Here is a 21,314-nt window from a genome sequence, read left to right as displayed (position 1 = left end):
GGCCTCCCCGTCCCCGGGCCCCTGTCCGTGCCCGGCGGGGCTGGGCCTGCCGGGCCGCCGAGAGCTCGCTTCGCCTCGCCTCGCCTCGGTCGCCCCACGCCCCGGGGCGCCCGCCCCCTGCCCAGCCCGGGGCTCCTCCCCTGCCGTCAGGGCCGCGGCAGCCCCCGCTCCCCCTTTGTCACTGAAGCACAAAGGTCCTCGGCGGCCCGGGGAGACGGGAGCTCCCTCCGCCCCGCCGTAAAACTCGGCCCCGGTGGCGGGGATCGGGGCAGGTCTGGGCTTTTTGGGGGGATTTAGGGTTTTGGGGTTTTTTTTCCCTCGTTTGCTTGAGTCAGCAAAGTTGCATGCGTGGGTGCTTTGCTTTCAGCATCGCCCCGCGGGGACCATTTTTGAGGATTTAAAATGCAGTTCGTTGGGAAAACTGGTGGCAGAGGAGTGGCTCGTGAGAGAACTGCAGATCGTAAATGATCTGTGCGCCCCTAAAAGGGGGAAGAACGGGAGCGGGCAGCCTCCTGGCTCAGCGCCCCGTCCCTGGCCAGCAGAGACTTGAAGCAGGGGGAAGAGCAGACACAGGCTTTCCCCCAGCGACGGGGGCAGACAGGCTTTTCCAAAGTATTTAACAGGCTATAGTGTCCTCACTTTCAAGAGCAATTGTAATGCCAGACTTCTGGATCAGGAGCTCTCCCCTTTGCCTTGCAGGACTGTGTGTGTCCTTGTACCAGCCCTAGGACAGAACTGAAGCTGGGCAGGTGAGACAGCTGGGGAAGGCTTTAGGGAAAAGAGGGAGGCGGAATTAGGGCTGGACGTCTGGTTTGTTTGGTTTTTTTCCTTTACGTAGGACCAACCTAGCGTTGTTGGCATTATCCCACCCAAGAGTGTCACACGCAGCAGGAGCCCCGGGCGCGGGTCAAGAGCTGTTCCCTGAGGACCTCGCTGTACGGTTCGTCGTCGCTGAGACAGCTTCCACGTCTGTGCGGCTCACCGCGTGAGTACGACTGCCGGGGCAGGAGACGGGCGGGAGGGAGCGGCACCGAGATCGACGTGCGGCGCGGGGCATCTGATTTTAAAGCCGCGTAGAGTAAAGGGCCGCAGTTGCTCCCGGGGCCGTGAGGGGCCGGGGCGGGCGCGGGGAGCGGAGCGCGGCCCGCCGCCTCACCGCTGACAGGGCGGGGGGGGGGGCCTGCGCCCTGAGTGACAGGCGGAGAGCGCGCTGCGCCGGGGAGGGGCGGCACGCGCCCAGCAGGCTTCCCGCGCGCCGCGGGGACGGGGGGGCGGTGGCGGAGGCGGAGGAGCTGTGCGCGGTGACGTAGTGCGTGGCGTGCCCCCTCCCTCTGCCCGCCCCCTCCCGCCGCTCCCCGGCCCCCGCCGCCGCGCAGACCGTGACCCGCCGGCGCTGCTTCCTCCGCCGCGGCGGCGATGTGACCCCTCCCCGGCCCTCCCTCCCCCCGTCCGTCGCCGCCCGCCGGCCCGCCCGCGCAGCGAACATGGCGGAGGTGAGAGCGCGGCGGCGGGGCGGGGGCCTGCCCGGGAACTTGTTGCGCGGGGCCGCGGCCGGGCGGAGCGTCCCACAAGTTAGTTGTGGGGCCGGGGAGGCCGCGCCGGGCCCCGGGGCGCTGCCCCGCGCCCGCAGCCCAGGCGCCCCCGCCCGCTCCTCTCCGGGGCCTACTGCCCCGGGACGGGGAGCCTCGCCCCAGGGGGCCGGGGCGCCGGGCCCGCCTCGGCGGCGGCGGGGCGCGGGCGGGACCCGAGCGCGGCCCGGGCGGGCGGGCCGGGGACCTGGAAACGGCGCTTCCCGCCCGAGGGCGGCACCGGGAGGTGGTCGCTGCCGGGCGGGGGGGGGAGGGGGTCTGTGCCTCGTCCGCGGGCCGCGGAGCCAGGGCTCTACCGGCGGCAGCCCTCTCAGGGGGATGCTAGAGAGGAGACCTCGGCTCAGCGGGGGACGGGGCCCTGCTCCTGAGCAACGAGGGAGAGAGCAGTGGAGCAGGGCCTGTGCCTTCCTTGGGACGGGGTTCATCTTTGGGGGCGGGGTGGAAAGTGGGGTAGCCTTACCTACTCTGGCGTGAGGGGGTGTAATCCCTTCGGGGTGGAGAGGGATGTGCTTCTTGCCAGTTCCTACCGTCTGTCTCTGTCCCAACGTGAAAGAATCATTTCTCCTAGGCTTTGATCGGAGCACCATTACTCGAGGATAAAACATATATTTATTTTCTTTAAATGTCTTTTTGTAGTCGTTAAGACAAAGGGGAATTGCCTTTATAGATAGAAGGGCAGCCCTTCCAGTCTCTTGGGAGGGAGACCTTTTTCCTGAAAAAGGGAGAAGGACTATTCAGGGGAGTTGCAGAAAATGGGAAAAGGCTTATTGACCTCTTTTCTTCTGTGGGAGGCAGAGTGAGATATGTTTGATTATTGAGGTGTGGATTTGTCCATCCTGATAGGATCTGGAAGAGCAGCTCTTTTGCTTCTTAGGAGGCAAGTTAGGACAGATGAATAAATATTTCATTAAGTTTTCTTCAAATTATCCTAAGATTCCAATCTTAAGGTAATTTGCTGCTTGAACAGTGTTGACAAATGAATTGGAAATGCTTATTTGAAAGGTATGCTATTAAAAAAATAAAAAAATCTCTTCTGTGGGACAGGCATTTCTTCCAGCCAGACTCTGGGGAGTTGGAGGTATCAGGATTAGAATATTTTACAGTTGAGGTTTCTTCCCTCTTCCCTTGAAATTCCTGAATATGTGTCAATTTTTGCTTAAATTTATTTTATCTTTCCCTCCTAAATGAAAACTGTAATGAAGCATTCTTCCTGTTATTGGTACAAAATGTACTAATCTAATCTTAGAAGTTAAAAGAATCTGCCTGTCTGTTTTTTTCTGTATCTTGAGGGGCAGAGAATCACAGGTCTGATCCTTGAGCAATTTCTTGTCTGAAAAAATGTGGCTATTAAACTCTGTCATCTGTAAAGTTGGAGAGACATTCGGGCACATGCTGATCTAGGCATCACAGTATATTCAGGATCTTTGTCTCAAGTTTCACCAATTGCTTGTAAGTTTTGCTAATTAAACACAGCATTATTGTGAAATACTCGTGCTAGCTCTCTTCTGGTGGGAGCTGAAGTTCGCCATATTGTTAAAGAGCCACAGGCAGTACGCTGAATTACTTCCTATTCTGTATTGTCACGTACTTATATTGACATTACAGCAGTGGTAGCATTGAGAGTTGTAGGGGATACGTGCTGCAGAGAGCAATAAAAAGTCAGTGGGGTATGGAGGTCAGGCAGGTTTTATTTTTTACTTTATGGACGTTGTTCCAACGGGTAAGGCTTTTATTATATGTTGGTCTTGATATTTTACTAAGAAAGGAAGAGGAGTTTTTTTTCCCCTCAGCATTTTGCTTTTTTGAAGAAAAGCTAAGATGAATTCTTCATCTTATTTTGGATTCTTTATTTCAGGTTAGGGGGCAGGAGCAGCATAAAGGGGCTGTGAAAGCTTTGATCCACCTGTGGGATGAGTTCAGTAGCACAGGGGTGGCAGCAGCAATGTAGGCTTGGCTGACGTTCGTTCACAGCCATTGAATTGTGCAGACAACTGTTTGCATGGCTGTGCTGTGTTCTGGATCGGGAAACAATTTAAAATAAAAATTTTCTTTCAGTGATTTAAGCTAGGAGCAATGTGAATATGGTTCTTAGCACAATTTAGGAAATATATAGGGGATGGGATGGGAAGTCTTCTTAGCACGGCATCGCCACCGAAGCTCTTGTATCAACCATCTGCCTAGAGGAACTGAAGATGACTGCCGCTACATGGTGGTGTGCTAGGTATGCTGGAGGAGGGGTGTGTTAGGAAAGTAATGCGCTGCATAATGCTATGTTGAGAGAGAGCGAGGGAAGACTGATAAGTCAGGCAGCCCTAGGATTTGCCTGTCTCAGCAGACAAGGGGCCTAGGACCAGCCTGCGTTTGAAAATGTGGGTGCTGTTGCGCCTCTTGCCCTTTTCCCTATACCTCCCCAGTGGAAAATCTTGCGCTGACTCTTACGAAGGAATGCACAGGAACTCATCCTTCAGTCAGGAAAGATCCTAAAATGTTGCGTTCTAGAGAATCAGCCAGGCTTTAATGCTAGAGATGTAAACCTCAAAAAATAAACGATACAGGTATGAAACTTTTTGAATTTGACAGAAAAGTGTTTCAGACAGGAGCTCTGAGCCTGGTTAGTAAGTAAATGAGTCCAGAAAGTGAAACTAAATTAACAAAAAATGCTGTTTCACTTTTGTAGAAGCTTACCAGTTTGAATACAGAAGAGGGGAAAAAAAAGTATTTTGAATATATATTAAACTGGTTTTAGATTTGGGATTAATAACCTGTGTTAGGGTTTCATTTTACTTTGAAGCATGCTCACGTGATTGGTTTGAGTCCTAATATTCCAACATCTTAGAAGTTTGTTCTAGTCATAAATCAGAACACATCTCTAACTTAAGATGAGCTCAAGCTTTGTGAATATTACCATATCATGCATTAAGCTGCTTATTTAGTCTTTATGGTGGAGTGAATGCTGATACATATTTTTTCCACATACAAGTATTTTAATGTCTATTGAGAAGAAAAGCTTTTTGACTGAAAAGCTTGATTAGTAGTTGAAACAGAATGGTTTTTGTTTATTCAGCCGTTATAATGTTTGCATAAAATGTAAGTGAGAATGAGTTCTTCTGATTCCAAAAACCTGAAGAGCTGGGGTCAGACTTTTGTGTTGAAAAGATAGGCAGCTTAAATACCTAGCGTAATTTCCAGAAGTGCTGAGTTCCTGCTGTTGCTTTATTTTGTTCCATTATAGGATGCACCAGTCAGTTTGCCACAGGCACTTGCCAGGATGCTAAACAGGCAAAACTAATGGGAAAATGATGAGGTGGTTTTTTTGTTTGGTTGTTTTTTTGTTTTGTTTTTTTAACTAACTTGCTGAAGAATAAGAGAAGTACTAGGGCTGCCGCATGGGAAAGAAGGTGATCATGTTTGGTCAGAGGTGGGGTGGGAGAGGTAGGGACAAAGTATCCCTGATTTTGATTGGCATAGCTTGGTTTAAATTTCAAGCTGATTTTAATTATGGGTTGCGGGGTCACGGACAACAGCTGAGGTGGTCTAACAGCTCCTAGCTGCCTGAAAAGGGAGATCCTGCTCTTGCTGCTGCTTTTGTGTACATGCTCTCTGAACCTCTACTGTGGGTTGCTTCAGCTTGCTAGCTTAGAAGGAGGTGAAAAGCTCGCTGCAGGGTAACCGGTTGTACCAGCTAATGGAAAGATCCAACAGAGACTAGAGCTGGTGTGAGGGATGGCATGGGACAGCAGAACCAGTCGTGGGGATCCACGAGAGGGTGACATATTCCTCCTTCCAAAAATGTCAAGCTATGAGATTGACTCAGCTTCTCCTTACACAGTATCCTTGTCTTGTGCAGCTCTTGCTGTTTACTGTTGCTCAAAAATATGGTCCTGTTTCTCCCAACTCTTGAGCAGGCAGTTGACTACCTTCATGCCAGTTCCTAGTGTTTCTTGCCCCTCATTGAGGTTATTCAGCTTTCTGATCTGCTGGAATAAGAACTTAAGTTTTTCCTTCTGCAGAGTTGAATGTCTGTGGGGTTAAAAATTTTAACTGGCGTCCTAAGGTGTCAGGCAAGTACGGGAAGAATCAGGAGTATGCGTGTCTTGGAGAGGAGCAGGACCACTTCTCTTCTGGTATCAGTGGATGGTTAAACTGACTCAGCCTGACTTCTTTGAGTGCACTTTAATGTTGTTTGGATTTCTGAATGTTTAGTTGTTTTTGACCAGAAAAATCAGTTTATTAACATTGTGTGGCACTGCTTTAGTAAGTCATCTTTAAATTCATAATGTCTGGTAAAGTTTTCCTTTTTTCTGAATGTTATGCTTCTTTTCAGTTGAAGAGTTTTCAACTTTGTGAATTTAACTGAATTCTAGATTTCATATGCAGCTTGAAACAACTTCAGGACATAATGTTTCAGAAATGCATGATCTAATAACCATTCCTACTAACCCTTTGTACATTCTTAATCTTTGTATTTTTATTAAGCTATGCTGTTACTTTAAAACAACATGCATAAATGTGTAATAGCCTCCACTGTAGGAAGCAGTAGTAAAGTTAACATGATCACTAATGTGTTTGCAAATTGAGATGTTTTAAAAGTCAGGGAGGACAGAGCTTTTGAGTATTGCCTGGATACAAAATAAGGTCAAAATAGATTAAATCAAGGTTTCCTGCTGACTGATCTGAATCATGATTAAAATTGGTGATTCACATCAGTCCATCCTGTTGAGCACAATTTTTTTTTTCCTCATTTGATCTTAGCTTTAACTAATTGTCTTTTTTGTTTCATTTTGGAGCAGGTTTTGTAGAATACTTCAGGGAGGTATCTGTGAACCTAATGTAGATCTGGGAATTCAGTTTTCTTACTTCCTTGGTGATAGTACAAACTCCAAAGTGGTTGGTTATAGTCACTGATTGTATTCCCTCAGTTTTTCTGACAAGCTATTGAAGGGAAAACAATAGCATTTAGCATTCTGCATTTCTAATCTTGGAAAAGAGTGGGGTTTTTTTTGGTTGTAATAGAAGAGTTTCGTGGACTTTTTTGTGTGTGATAGAATATTGATGTTTGTGGGCTTACTGCTTGGGACTTAGAGTTCTTTCTAATACAGTGGAGGGATTTTAGGTAGGCAGTGGAACTGTTGGAAAATTAGTTTCTTCTTGAGCTTTTTTCCTGGCTAGAAGCCCCAGTCTGTATTAATATTTCACTGTTAGTCCATTCATGTCACAAATTGTTTTCTTGTGGTGCTTGGCTTGTGACTATACGATTTGATCTGAATTCCTATGGTATGATATGATCACTCCATAGACTTCCAATTTTTCTTAGTAAGAAATTTCAGGATATTTCAAGAAGTTGAGGCTGATGCTGTACTTTGTAATGGAAATGAACAATAAATAGTTAGAAAATGTCCAGTTGAAATGTCCATGCTTCAGATAAGACAGAAGGTATTCTGATTAACTGTTGTGGTCGTGCTTCGTAATACTTCTTGAAAATGGGAGTTCTCTTGGTGAAGTTCTAGTGAGCATAATGTCCTGTCAACCGAGGCATTCTCCTTTGGCTGCAGTTTCCTCCATCTAGCAGTCTTCCTCCGTGAGTCTTATAGCATCACTGCTCATCTAGTTTTTCTGATGACTCCGTCCTTTAGGTAAGTCACTGCACATCGGTTCTTGAGCAGGGATGACTATCCTGGGAAACAATTGGTGGTTCCTGGTTCCAGTCATCTACTCTGCTCAAAGGAGAATAAGAATCAGTTCCACTTTATTGTAAATATGTTAAGTTAGTGTGCGAGTTCAGCAGATGATTCAGCAGCAGCATGGTCATGAGCCATTGGACAGAAGCTGCTTTTACCACGCTAAAGTGTGCTATCTCTTCTTTTGACTTGGAGCCCTGAAAGATGTAGCTACATCTGCTCTTCAGTACTTCTTGCAGAGGTTTGCACTCACCTTGGGTGTGAGTGTTTAGGATGGCGAGGTAGTTAGTCCCTCTAGTTCAGCGATCCATGGGGTGATCAGAAACTGCCCTGACGGTCTTACGTCATTGTCACCTCTCTGTCCTGCCATGTCATCCCCCCGGACTTTCAAGGTGCTGTTTCCTCTTGCTGGAGGCTACTCCTTCTACAGCAAGTGTGGCAGAAAGGAAAGCATGACAGCATCACTCTTTGGAAGCCTGTAAGTTCGCACAGATTTGCTTTGGGTGCACCTTCACTTTGTTGCTCCTGCTGTGGCATGATAACCTCTGACAGAAGTGTGGAGTAGATAGCAGGCTGGAGAAGGTTAAATCACTGCAGGGAGAGTCATTACCCAACATCCTTCAGCCTTCTATGTTCCCCTGAATCACTGCTTTTTTTTTTTTTTTTTAAACATAGCAGCTGCTACTTTTGTTAGAGGTGCAGTTGAAATACCTTTCTATTTAAGAATTTTCGCTAGTATTCACAATATTGAAGATGTCCCCAGGTGATACAGTGACTTCACTGGCAAAACTGACTTAAAAAGGCTACTTAAGAAAGGCTGCCGTTTGTTTCCCCTCAGGTGTGCCACTGCAGATTTAGGGAGCCATGTTGCAAACCAAATATCTGAAAGATCCACATTAACAATATCCCCTGTGAAATACTGTGTATCATCTGCTTACCCTTTCCAGTCTTTTCCTGGTGAAGAGATTTAGGTAGATTGATACAGGACTGAGTCAGCTGCATTAAAACCCAACCTGTGATTCTTGCCAGTTAGGCACTTTGATCAGGCAGTTTCTCCAGAAAAACTGAGGCTGAATTTTTTTAGGTTTTGTGGTTTTTTTTTTTTTAATTACGTAGTAATAAATAGAACCAAACCTTATCCAATACTTTTCTCAGAAGAAGCAGGCGGGGAGAGGGAAGTGAGGAAATAAGTAGTTTTTCAGTGCTACCTGCAAAATCTCAAAGCTCAGGATTATGAGATAATTTGGGGTGGAAGGGACCTCAGGAGGTCTCTGGTCCAACCTTCTGCTCACAGCAGGGTCTGCTCTGAGATCTGACCAGCTTGCCTGGGGCTGTCTCCAGGTCTGGTCTTGAAAACCTCCAAGGAAAGAGACTGGGCAGCCTGTTCTAATGCTTGGCTGTCCTCATGGGGGGGAAAAAGTCAACTTTATAAACTCTTAAGTGGAATCAAGACTAGGAAGGGAATGGCCAAGTCAGGGGACCTTTGCTAAGGTGGTAGTTTCAAGGCTTAGATATACACGTTTGAGATCTGTCAGCTGAAACATTGCACTTCATCTTTGTGTTCTGGAAATAAAAGAATTTTCTCATTTAGCAATCAAATTTAAAAAAAAAAAAAAAATCCATGTATATAAAAGCTTCCATTTCATGTGCAGAAGGGCTTGGATGTCACTGTAGTTTTGGCTATAGAAGTGTTCACATGTAAAACCATCAAATGAGGGGCAGCAGTGTCTTTTTTTTCCTTCTTGCTTCAGTATGTTGTTCTTTTCTTCCCAAGATAAAAATGAGGCAGACCATTGTCTGACACTTAGGTTATTTTGATATACAACACAGGGAGAGAGGGACAAGTTGGAACTGTAAGCCTTCCACTGAAATACCTGTTTATGAAAAGGGACACATGCCCTCTTGAGTAAAGGATGTTCTTCACCATTTTAACTAGTCATTTTCTCCGGGCAATCACTTAGCTTAGCTCACAGGAGAGTTTATTAAATGGCTGCCACAGTCAGTGTTAAGACTTCAACAGTTCAGGCCATGGGTCTTACAAAATTTTTTAGCTGTTGAGCTCCTGTTCTCAAATAACTTGAACTTCAGGGTCTACAAAGTTAGTTTCTAAACCTTGTGTATTCAAAACTTCAGTTTTCATGCCCTCTTTGAATATTATTCATGTAACTGTATATCTGCATTTTGGGAATAAATGTGAGTTATGTTATAACAGAATATGTATTACTACTTGCATATCAGTAATTTACTTTTAATTAGTCTGCTTAGTGAAATGTAGCTTTAATATACACGTATGTGGTTTCAACATCATTTGTGAGGTAGTTATGTGTATTCTCTACCCGGTGCTCATGCTTCATTCTTTGTGTCGTTATAAAATAGGTAACACTGCTGCATTTTAAGGTTTGTTTGGCAGTTTAATATTAAAGTTTTCTGTGCCCCAAATGTTGCTAAAGCAAGCAACTTGCAACCCAGAAGTTAACTGTGGTATTTTCCTGTAGCAGAGTTCAAAAGAGCTGAGCATCAACTTGATGAATTTGTCAGGTTTATTGCTATCAATATAGACAAAATTTAATTTTAGTTTTTAACTGTTTTATGTAACGCTTAAAGAGCTATTAAAGATAACTGAGTAAATTTGAACGGGATGTATGTTTGTCATTGTCTTGTAGAGACTGCAGATACTGCTAATTTTAAGATGTTTCATTATTAATTGATTATATTAAACAGCATGAAAGATGTTAGCAATTACAACAGTAGTTTTGTGGGTAGAAGTGAAAGTGTGTAGTGTCCTGTCAGTTCTGTTCAGGTGTTTCTTTGCAGGCTGTAGGAGAAGTGTGAAGAGAGAAAACTCAGTGTGTTACTTCCACAGCTTTCACATTTTGGAGTATCCCATTCCAGTCCAAGCAGCTATGAAGCATTGGAATGAGACACGAAAATCTCCTGCCAGCCTGCAGAAATGGGGATTGCCTGGAAGCATACCTCTGCTTCTGAAGTAGTGGGTTCAAAAATAAGCTGTGTAAAACTGATGTCTCCAGAAGGCTGTTTGCATTAAATAAACCTGTCATGATGCCAATTCAGTTTTACTTTTACCATTTAACTTCCATCACAAATTATAGTAATCTAGAGTCCAGTGAGTTTTTGTTGTCAGAGTAACACTGTTGATCTAGGTATTTTTCTGTCTGATATGTCTACTAGGTTCATCACTTGACAGTCCAAAGGTGCCTGAAAGAGACTGTCCAACTTCAGTTCCGTTTATTTCCGTATCCGTACACTGGAGAATGTATTTGGTATGATCTTTTTGGCTTGGTTGTTGCTGCAAGTGTCACTAACCTTCTGAAAACACCTACTCTGCATGTCTTTCCCAAGACTCCTAAAAATACACATGGAATAAAAACAGTGACAGATTCTTTTGGTGTCACCCAAGCCTGATGTTTTGTTGCTCAATGTCGTCTTTTTCTCTTTACCATAAGGTTCGTATTCTTCATATCTCAGAACTGGTATTTCCTTCAAGTTGCTCATCTGGAGCATTAACAAATATGCTCAACAGTGTATCCATACAGCAGGACTTCCTTGGTCGCTTGAGTTTTTCCTAGTTGTACATGAGTGAGGAGTTCATGAATGATTTTTTCATTCTTTTGAACCCACAACAAATGTTCACTGTTATCTTTTCTGATGGTGCTATGCATAGAACAATTTGAGTGTCAACCGTATATTATAAGTATCCCATAGTTTTTCTCCACTGGGCCTTGGATACCATTATCTTTTTATAGGTAGCAGCTCTTTGTTCCCATGAGTGCCCTTGAGGCAAAAAAGTGCTTTGTTACTTCTCTGAATTGCTGCAGCAGAAAACGAAAAGCTGAAGAACCGGGCTATCCTTTTTCACAGGAATTGCTGTTATATTGACATACCATAGCTTAGGACTTAAGATTTGATGATACCGATGTAGCCATATGATCTTTAACTACTGCCAGGAAATTTTTATAAGCAAATGCCCTCAAAGCCATCTCTTCTACCCTGATCAGAGTCATGATCACTTGGAGGCAAGGAAGTAGGTCTGAATAATCAAGAATTGCAGTAATTGTCTTGAAACAACTCTTTAATCATAGGATGCTCTTTTACCTTACGTGTAATGCTAACAGATTGTCACTGAAAAGGTTACTCCTGATGTCCTGCCACACACCCTTCTCCATGTGTCTAGCTTCAAACTCATCTCTAGATTGTTTGCAGTGTCTGGCAATTGCAAAGGCCCAAGACAAGTACTGTGGCTCACTGGTAGGATGGAAAACCAGTATTAGGTTTTTTTGAGATTGGTTTGCTGAACCAGCACATGCTGCAGCTTCCTGATTGCTGGACCTAGCACAAGTGGCAGAAGCACACTGGAGTGGTGGGAAGAGGTCAGACTACTACTTTTGGCAGCAGCTGGCCATTAATATAGATGAGATGTAATGTGACGCTGCATCTAGCTAGAAATAGAAGGCAGAAAATGATTGGCAGTGCATCACTTAGACTAGAAACGTATGAAATACAGAGATGATAATCCACAAACTAGGACAGACTAGGTAGATATGGTAGGCAAAGCTTAGAAGAAAGGAATAGAGACCCAGAGGCTGTTCTCCTAAAGGCTGCCTATGAAGTCTGTGGCAAAGGATGAATTAGAACCTCTCAAGGAATGTATCCATTCTGTGAGGTAGCCTGAAATGGACTTAATGTTTCTGGAGGTGATTGGGTTTTTGCAGATTTTCTGGTTTGGGGTTTGTATTTTTTTTTCTTCCATAGACTAGGATTGTACTGGGTATATATTTTGGAGTTGTTTAAAAGTCGTGGGGGTCATTCTGAACTCTAGAGGCACTGCAGTATTTTAGCAATGCTTTTGAAGCTGTGAAGGAGGAGTATTTCAGCCTATAGGGAAGACCATTTGCTTCCTTGAGCTGTCGTGCTTTCATACTGAAAGCTGAACTTCGTTTCTTAAAGCGTGCTTGACTTTTATAAGATCTTTTTATGCCCCACTATGGTTTTGTGTCTGCTCTCAACAGGAAAATGCTTCATTGTGGTAGGCTCCACTGCAATATATATTGGAGCATATAGTTACAGAATTGTTGAAGATGGAAGGGACATCTGGAGATAATCAAGACGAACCCATTGCTCAAAGCGGGGTCAGCTAGAGCAGGTTGCCCAGGACTGTTGCCAGTCTGGTTTTGTATACCTCCAATGCAGACACCACAACCTCTCTGGGCAACGTGTTCCCATGTTTCATCACTCTTACAGTGAAAAAAGCTTTTCCTTATGTTTAAATGTATTTCAGTTTGTGCCCATTGACTCTTGTCACTGGATGCCATTGAGAAGAGACTGGCTCAGTCTTCTGTATACCCTTCCATCAGATATTCATGCACATGGATCAGATCTTCCTGAGCCATCTCTTCTCCAGGCTGAACAGCCCAGGCTCTCTTAGCCTCTCCTCCTATGTCAGATGATCCAGTCCCTCAGTCACCTTTGTGGCCCCTTGCTGCTAGGGGCCCCCCACCATGCTAGTCCTGTCATTGAGGGAGGCTCTTGGGCTGCTCAGGCATGATTTCCCTTTTGTGAATCCACGCTGACTGCTCCCATTGCCTCCTTGTTCTTTTTCATATGTTGGGAAATGGTTTCAAGGAGGGTTTGCTCCATCACCTGCCCGGGGCTGGGGGTGAGGCTGTCGAGCCTGTAGTTCTCTGGATGCTTATCCTTGAAGAGGGGAATTATGTCTTTTCCATCCTGAACACTTGTAAAGGGTTACAGAAACTTCAAGTGGGACTGAAACAACAGGCTCCAACATTTATATATAAATCACATAAAAATCTATGCACTTGCACGCATACATAAAACCATACAAGGTATATATGAATCTGAAGGATGCTGCATGGCTTCAGTGCAGAGGTTAGAGTGGACCCTGTTCTGCTTGTTGAGGATTTCAACATAGGAAACCTGCTCTTCCGAATTGAGGTGGGGAGTTGGTTGTTCCCCTTTACACAAGGCTCATGGACCAACAGGCCTCCTACAGGTCTTTCTGGCTGTTGGCAAATCCTTAACGCTGGCTGAAAGCAAAGCTGTGTTTTGGGGTTGTTTTTTTTTTTTTTTTTTTTTTTTCCCCTGTGAGGGCAGAGCTGCTGCCATTACACTGTGCTAGATTCTATTTGCTTGAACTCATGCTATCCTTAATTCATAGTAAAGTGAATGCTACCTTTCCCTCAGAACCCCTACCCCATCTGGTGGTGCTGTAAAGGAAGCAGAGTCTAAACTATTTTTGCTTTTCCACAAGTGCTCTTGTGCTTTGAGTCACAGTTATTTTTCTGGACACAAATATAATTATAGCATGAGCCTCTTCTCACTGACCACCCTGAGTTCTTCAGTTTTGGAGGCACGGCTCCCTGATGCTCCTGTTATCCCTGAATTATGCGCTCATTTTTCTTCCTTCCTTTCCTTCTGACTTCACGCCTTTCCCCAGAACTTTCCTTCCCAGGTTGGGCTGGGGTAAAGCAGAGGCAAGGAGAGGCTCCACCTGCCCCATGCATGGGCTAGCCAGAATTCCCCAGTGGATTACCACTGCAAAGATGAGGCTAGCACTACTGATCTATAAATGCATAAACTGTTTCCCAACTGAGGCCCCCTCCCCCCCCCCGAAATGCCTCTGTTACATCAAAACATAACCGGGGAGATGGGGAGTGGTTATTTAGCCTTAAGAATAGTGTTAGTACTAGGTTAGACAGAAACTGGCTATGAGTAAGTGCAGGTTGCATCTTGGAAAGAGGGGGGTTTTTTGTCAGCAGGAGTGCTAGCTTTTGTAAAAGCCTTCCAATAATGGTGTGTTTTAATGGTTGGGCAGAAAGAACAGTTTTAAGATGGCATTTGCAGAATTTATTGTTTGCTAAGTAACATGTTTTATCCCTCTGAATAGATTATCTTCAGGGCTTTCTAGGACGTTAAATCCAGCTCTCTGTTCCTATGAGGGCAGAGTCATTTCTGGAATAATCTTTCATCATAAGTCATGGGGATACTTTTTCCCTTCTTATCTTTACCAGCTCTGGTTCTGCTTTCCTCTTTCCATTTCAGAGCAACTCGGTATTCAAGTCACTTGATTTTGGTGAGAGCAGTCTATGTTGTAACGATGAGTCATTATTTGAATGCTGCAAATAGCTGGATGCAAAGTACACTGATACTGCTGTACTAGGTCAATACTTTGTTAAAAGGGGACCCTGGGATTCCAGAGACCCTTGCGTGAGGATGGGGTCTCCACAGCTTGCTTCCTGGTCTCGGTTGAGGCTGAAGGTATTTGCAAGGGATTTCGTACCCTGGCAGAGGCTGCCACGTAACGAGGATGGGAAAGCTGCACCTTGACTTCTGCACAACCCACAGACCATACAGCAGTGTCTCTGCACTGCCCTGATGAATTGCTTACCATTGCAGTTTTGCTTTTGCTAGATTGTTGCAGTTAATATGAGCAGTTTAGCTTCAGTTGGTTTCTGTTAGGCCCTCTTGGGTGACAAAGGTTCCTCTTGCTGCTAGTGGTGGCTATAATCTGCATTTGCAATGCTCATTTCTTTCATATTTGTTATGAGAGAATTATTAAGGAAGACTTAGTCTTTATTTTAAAACTTTCTAAGATACTTCTTAGTGATGTTTGTCTTTCCCTTGTTTTTTCCTCGCACTGAATATGCGGTATTGTCTACCTTATTCTCAGCATTGTCTGCCAGAAATAGTTTGAATTTGTTTGATTTCCCACCTGTGATTGCTGCAATAAATATGCTAAGACTTTGTTAATTTGCACTAATAATTGTGTATTCCCTATTATGCATCACCCAGTTTTGCAAGTTTATCAGACAAACAAAACATACCAAATAGAGATCAGTCATTGCTGGCTGATTTTGGTATTCAACTTTAGCTCAGTGTATGTTAGTAATACTGTACACTGGAATTTTTAAAGATAATCTTTGCAGAGTAAGATTTTTAAACTGTAGTCATTAGCGAAACTTCCTATGGCATTGTGCAACATTTTGCAAAAATGTTTTTAGTGCTTAACATGAGTTTCAGTCTACTTAACTGTGCAGATATGATTTCTCTTGGCTTTTTTGTGCAGTGCTGCCTTTTAATGCTAATACTGCCTAAAAAGCTGTTTCTTGCAAGTCAGCAGTGATACTGCACATAAACTAAAAACGTATTTGGATGTTAGTAAGTATGAGGAAAAACAGACTGTAGTGTCTCTGCCTGAAGACAGTGTATATATTCTATATTTCTTTGGGCTGTACAATGTTAGGGAAGCAAAACTTCTTGTCTATTCTATCTTCTGTCCACCCTTCAGGCAAATATTCAAGATGTGCTTTTACCTCCGTATACTGCTTTCTGCTTGACACAGGCAAATATATTTTGAGTTTTCATTTGTACATTGTAGACTCTCATAAAATATAGGCAGACATGTGAGTGAATTTTGGTCATTGATTCCTAAGAAGGTGTATTTCTTCTCACTTTGAAGAGCTGCTAATATAAAAGAACTTTATAATTACACATATTACAATAATATTCACTACCTAGCTAGGCCAGGTGTTTTGGGTGGAAGTGGCTTGTGCAAGTGACTGCTTAGCCTTATGAGATGAAGTCAAGGAGAAGGAAAATGCTTTAGAAAATCTTTGAATAATAGTACAAGTTTTCACTTGAGTTTAAATTTACCAGTTTCTAACATAGTATCTTGTTTCAATTTTGCATATAATTCTGGGTGTACAGATTTTACAATTCTAGTAGGAGTACAATCTAGATATAATATTACGCATACACACAGGTATCTATTGTGAATGTGCAAATTGAAGTTTTCCAAATTATTTCTTGGGCAAATGCAGGCAGTTTTTCATGAAGACAGCATTGGATATTACGTAATACAACAATATCCATGATACCAAACAATATCTCGGTTTCCAGAAGGTGGCAGGGAAAGGGATACTGCAGCTCTCTGAAGTAAAAAGTCAGTCCTCCTAACTTTGAAAAAAACACTTCATTAGGTCTGTTCCTGAAAATAGTTGAAACATTTGCTTGAATTTTCAAAACAAATGAGGTTTGCATGTCTGACATGCAAATTTCATCCCAGGAAGTTAAAGACTGGCAAAGTTATAAGCAAGAGAAGGCAGAATTTTATGAAAGAAGACGTTTGTTCTGATTATAAATGTAGGGTTTCCAAATATGGTAGGCCAAAGGATGTCTTTGTTACATAAAGATTGTTGTGGAAGTCTCATTTTTTTTTCTGTATTTCAAAAAATATATTTGTTTTGTAGTCTGTGATTATATTAATTTGTTGTTATAAACAGACTTGGGAAGAAAGTCTGGCTTGCAAAATAGTTTTTGTTGGTTTGGGTTTTTTTTTCCTCACAGCTGGGTTAGAGATTAAGATTAAATTGCTTTTTCCTTTTGTTCTATGAGGAATTCTCATTGTGATTTGTGATTACCTTTTAAAAGTGTGTACGTGAAATAGAACAGGGAATTTGTGTATTGCATAGCATGCAGTTTCAAATAGTATAATTTGTCTTAAACAGTGCTTCCATTGTCAATGTAATCTGGCATATACCTTGGTTGTGGGAAAGGGGATTTAGTACATGGAGTTAAATCAGAGCTGGATCTGTTAAAAACTAACCTATCACTACTGTTAGTTTTCAGTTTTGTATCGGCATAAGGGAAGAATTGGAAATGAGCAGATAGAGATGGAGAGAAAGTAGCATTGTCCCATCTGGCAGTAGCACCAATTTATGCCATACTAAGCTGATTGTGGAATTGTAATACTATTTTCAGAATGAATTGTTTTGCTTTATTTTATACCTTCATCAGCTCAATTATTGCATCACAAAATGGGCAGTTCTTGCAATTATTCCTGCTGAAATAGTGCAGCAATATTGATACGTAAAGGAGAAAATGAATACTTTTTACCTTAAATTGCTTCAGCGTGTTTGTGATGCTTTATTTGTAAATATATTATTTGCAGTGACTTGCTTTGTATCAGATGTTTGTACAGGTTTTTGTACATAGAAAAAATAATTTCCTGTGTTTTCTTTTTTAGCCTTCTGTTGAATCTTCAAGCCCAGGTAAATATTTTTAATATATCCTAAACTTGTGAGGGAAGAGTGAAAAATTATTTTTGCTGGTCTCTTCCAGTTAGTAATCTAAGGATATAATTTGATTAATAGATTGGTGGCAGTGCTGGTTTAAGTACTCACTGCTTTCTTCCAGTCTGTACCGGCACAAGTTTCTAAATGGTAAAATACACTGGGGAAATATGATTCTTGTCATTGCAAAAGCTGCACGAACACGTGTTTGGGAATGCTGACGTCCTAAGGAGCACAATGTGAGCGAGTGCTGAGGGCATGGAAGAGACTGCTTTACCCAGCGATACGATTACCATCCCTCTAGGCACGGCTACCCATTGGTTTTAGAGTTAAATACAGAGTCAAAAGTTAAGGCACTGTGTGCTCTCAATTAATAGATACATGGTTGCTCTATGTTTTGTATGCATAATACATCAAGAACAAAAGCAGCAAGAAAAGCAGTATTTTTTTACCTCATTGGATTACTAAAAATGAGGGGTTTCATGACTTCTGTTTTTAAAGCTGGTTATTTTCAGGTATTCCAGTATCCCAGAGCTACCGGCTATCGAGTAGTCAGCCTAAGTGTAAACTATAAATATCTGCGGTTTTTTTGTTCACTTTGGTACCACTGTACTTAGTGTTACTTATTTCGAAGGGTTTTGGCATCCTACTAATGGAAAAGCTTTCCAGTAGTTACTTTAGCTGGACTGCTGTTGTCTCTTGAGCTCTTATTTCTTTCAGAGAATCAATCAATTGCTTTAACACTTCAAACTACAAAGTATAGTTAACCCTTACAGTCAACCCCTCCCTCTTGCACCCTTAGCGTGGGTACACTCTTCAAGCTTTGGAAAATGAAATTTAAATTGTCCACAGAGACAAGCGGAAAAATGTTAGCCGGGTTGGAATTAGAAATCAGGTATTGCTGAATTACATAAAAATGCTGCATCTGCCAAACCATTCATCCATTCATTTATTTTTCATTGTCATAAAATATAACCAGACTTCTTTACAAAGAACTGTGAAAAAACTGCATGGGGAAAAATAACTAAGGATTCTGCATCGTAAATAAAATCTGCATAACTGTGAAGCTTACTTTAAGTTTAAATTTTGGAAAAGTCATTAGACTGTCTTTGTAGTTATAAACAAGAAAGCTTGCAAAGTATCAAGGAAACAACTGCCCTGAGTTTATATTTTATGACTATTTCTGCTCCCAGTAGAACTCTTGATTCAGGCAGGTTTATGATTATTTAGGAATTAAGTCTTCAAAAACTGAACATTTTACAAACGTTTAACTAGGGGCCCGATGTCTAGATATATAGTACTTTGAGAACTGGCTGGTTAAATAGTATCTCCTGGTTCTTTTTTTCATGATCTCTTACCACCCAAAGGACAGCTTTCACTGTCCTCTGAATAATAAGATTGGCTTTCCCTAAGATAAATAATTGAGGGATTTTGAAGATATTTTAATTTCTCAGTATAATTTGAGTATTAAAATGTCACCAAAATAAAAAATTAAACTCTGTGAGGCCATGATCTAACTAAAAACTTTAAAATGTTTTCTATCAGGAGGTTCAGCAACATCTGATGACCATGAATTTGATCCATCAGCTGATATGCTGGTGCATGACTTTGATGATGAACGGACATTAGAAGAGGAGGAAATGATGGAAGGAGAAACAAACTTCAGTTCTGAAATAGAGGATCTTAACAGGGTAGGTAGCCTTAAGTAGTCATAAAACATAACCACAGCCCACAGTCTCATACAAAACATATGCAGGTTTTTTCCCTTATATTTCGAATTTTAAAAAAAACACCCCTAAAACACTAATAGACAAATAATATAGACGGGGGAAAGGGGCTGAGCTAAATTTGCAGTTCTCAAAAGTTGGGAAAAGGAAACTGGTGCATAAACACTTAATAATGTATAACGCTGTGCTTGTTTAGTTTCTTTTTGCATATATGTGCTGGTGTTGGATTTTCATTTTATAGCTAATATAAGTTACAGTATGCTCTGACTAAACTTCTATATTCCAGTGTTTTTCTAAAGCACTTGCACTTGATTAGTGCATATAGATTTTGATTTTTTTTAAAAAATCCCATAATTTTATATTTCTTTTGCATTTTTATACAAACATTTGTATAATACTTGGAGCATATAGGAGTATCTTCATTTTTAAGGTAGAGGAAACATGCAGATGAAATGATTGGCTCAAAGCAAAGTTGTCAGCAGAGCTGGGATCAGAACTCACAATTATTGTTAATAGTGATAAATAAATCTTAAAATTTGTATCTTCTGAAATAATTGCATATAAGATTTATTTGGCATTTTGAGGTTATGCTGTCACTTATGTATTGTCTTAAATTACTTCTCGGGCAGGAATAATATTCTTAAATTACAAACTAGGTTGATTATAAACGCAGAGTAATTTAGATACTGTCTGTGGCCTCATTGGCTGAAAAGGCTTCCAGAACAGATCATTAACGATTCTCGGATGCATAGTCGATGCGCAAATCCTATTTAATATAAGTTTATGCCAATATGACTTTAAATTAATTTAATGCATTTAAACTACATTTCGGGTGTAAATGATAACTTCTTTCTGGTAATTTTAGGTTTGATATTAAATGGTAAACATAAAGATAAATAGTTAGTTTGTGAATCTAATTATGCTTCATCTAGATTAAATGAGAAATGGAGCTCCACATGTATGTCATGTGGTTTTTAAGTTGAAAATATGTTTTTTTCCCCTCATATTTTGTGAAGAGTCAACATCTGGTTGTGTAAATCTATCACCACATTACAATGCTTCGTTTATAACTGTATTTCAGCCATCAGTTTATTCCCTCATATCTCGGTTGTCGGGGCTGCAAGTTTATAATTTCTCCATGTGTCAGCTCTTTTGTGATCAGGATGGTGAGCAGTGGTATCACTTAGATTCACATTGCTCCGTGGGCTACTCTTCTCTGCAGAATGCTTTTACAGACTGGTAGAGAATCTTACAGTAGGGCTTTTACTGAGTTTCAGATGCTTCCATGCCAGCAGGATCTTTTTAGAGACCTATGGTTACTTCTAGTTGTGGGATAGCAGGCCGCACATCAAGGCTTACTTTTATGTCTGGTTTTTTTAGTCATGGATGATAGACAATCTAAATCTCAAAACTGTGGTCAAGACAAGTGCTACCCTGTCTTTTTCTTTCCCCCGACATTTACACATATTATTTTAGATTTCCCCCAGGCTGCGAATGTGCCTGATTTACTAGTTCAGCTCCTTCAGAGATGAGGTGGCAGTCAGGATTTGCAAAAGCATTTTTGAACCTTAATGGTTTCGCTCCTGACTGTCATAAAAATTACACATTCCTCTGAGGGTAAGGATCTAGGATCTTTTCTACTCATTGGTTGAAACTCTGGTGAATCTGTAATGCGTTAGTACTTGAGGTTGAGCAGCATCCTGGCATTTGTCTGTGCAAGTACGCGTATACGTTTTTGTCTAAATGGCAGTAACGTATCTGCATCTAGAGACCTGAAGTCACCCTCTATGCTGCTCTAGTATAGGAAAAAATACAGTTCCCTGAGAGCAGAGCAGTACCTGAAGGGAATAAGAAGTATTAGATTTGGTAGTTCTCAGTGATATTTCTTGAAAGGTAAGAGTTTTTCTTGGGCAGGAAAGCTATCTGTGAGGTGCTACAGCAGACTATCCTTGATCATATCCAGACATGAATTCAGGAATACTCTTTTTGTACGTAGGAGCATCTATACCAGATACGGCCAAAGTCCTGGCTAACCAGTATTCCTTATTCAGCAGCCCAAGAGGGAGTGCTCAGGAAGGTGTGCCTGGGATGAGGCACATCTCTTAGCGTCCTGGGCATATGCTGACGCTGCAGTTTTCCAAAACGCAGGAAACTTGGCAGCATAATTTTGGTAGTAGGAAACTGCATTCACGTTCTGTCTTGGAAATAATAAAT

At 42.2% G+C, this 21,314-nt stretch overlaps 1 protein-coding gene across 7 annotated transcripts in view; it reads left to right on the top strand.

Annotated features, from left to right (window-relative positions):
- The first annotated feature begins 43 nt into the window (after window positions 1-43).
- Window positions 44-21,314, top strand: part of MIER1 (MIER1 transcriptional regulator) — a 42,008-nt gene continuing 20,737 nt past the window's right edge. For 2 of the 7 annotated variants that reach the window (XM_076339978.1, XM_076339984.1), the window contains exons 1-3: window positions 1,453-1,493; window positions 17,328-17,352; window positions 18,919-19,064. In XM_076339978.1, the coding sequence (XP_076196093.1) occupies window positions 1,485-1,493; window positions 17,328-17,352; window positions 18,919-19,064 (180 nt within the window). In that variant the 5' untranslated portion in view covers window positions 1,453-1,484. Of the gene's footprint in view, window positions 613-699; window positions 750-838; window positions 986-1,452; window positions 1,494-17,327; window positions 17,353-18,918; window positions 19,065-21,314 lie in introns of those variants that run through there. The other 5 variants (XM_076339979.1, XM_076339980.1, XM_076339983.1 and 2 more) reach the window with 5 other exon arrangements.

The sequence above is a fragment of the Aptenodytes patagonicus genome, chromosome 5 (genome assembly GCF_965638725.1).
Source record: "Aptenodytes patagonicus chromosome 5, bAptPat1.pri.cur, whole genome shotgun sequence".
NCBI classification, from domain to species: Eukaryota; Metazoa; Chordata; class Aves; order Sphenisciformes; family Spheniscidae; genus Aptenodytes; species Aptenodytes patagonicus.
Note: the sequence above shows the minus strand (reverse complement) of the source record. Positions and strands in the feature narration are given on the sequence as shown.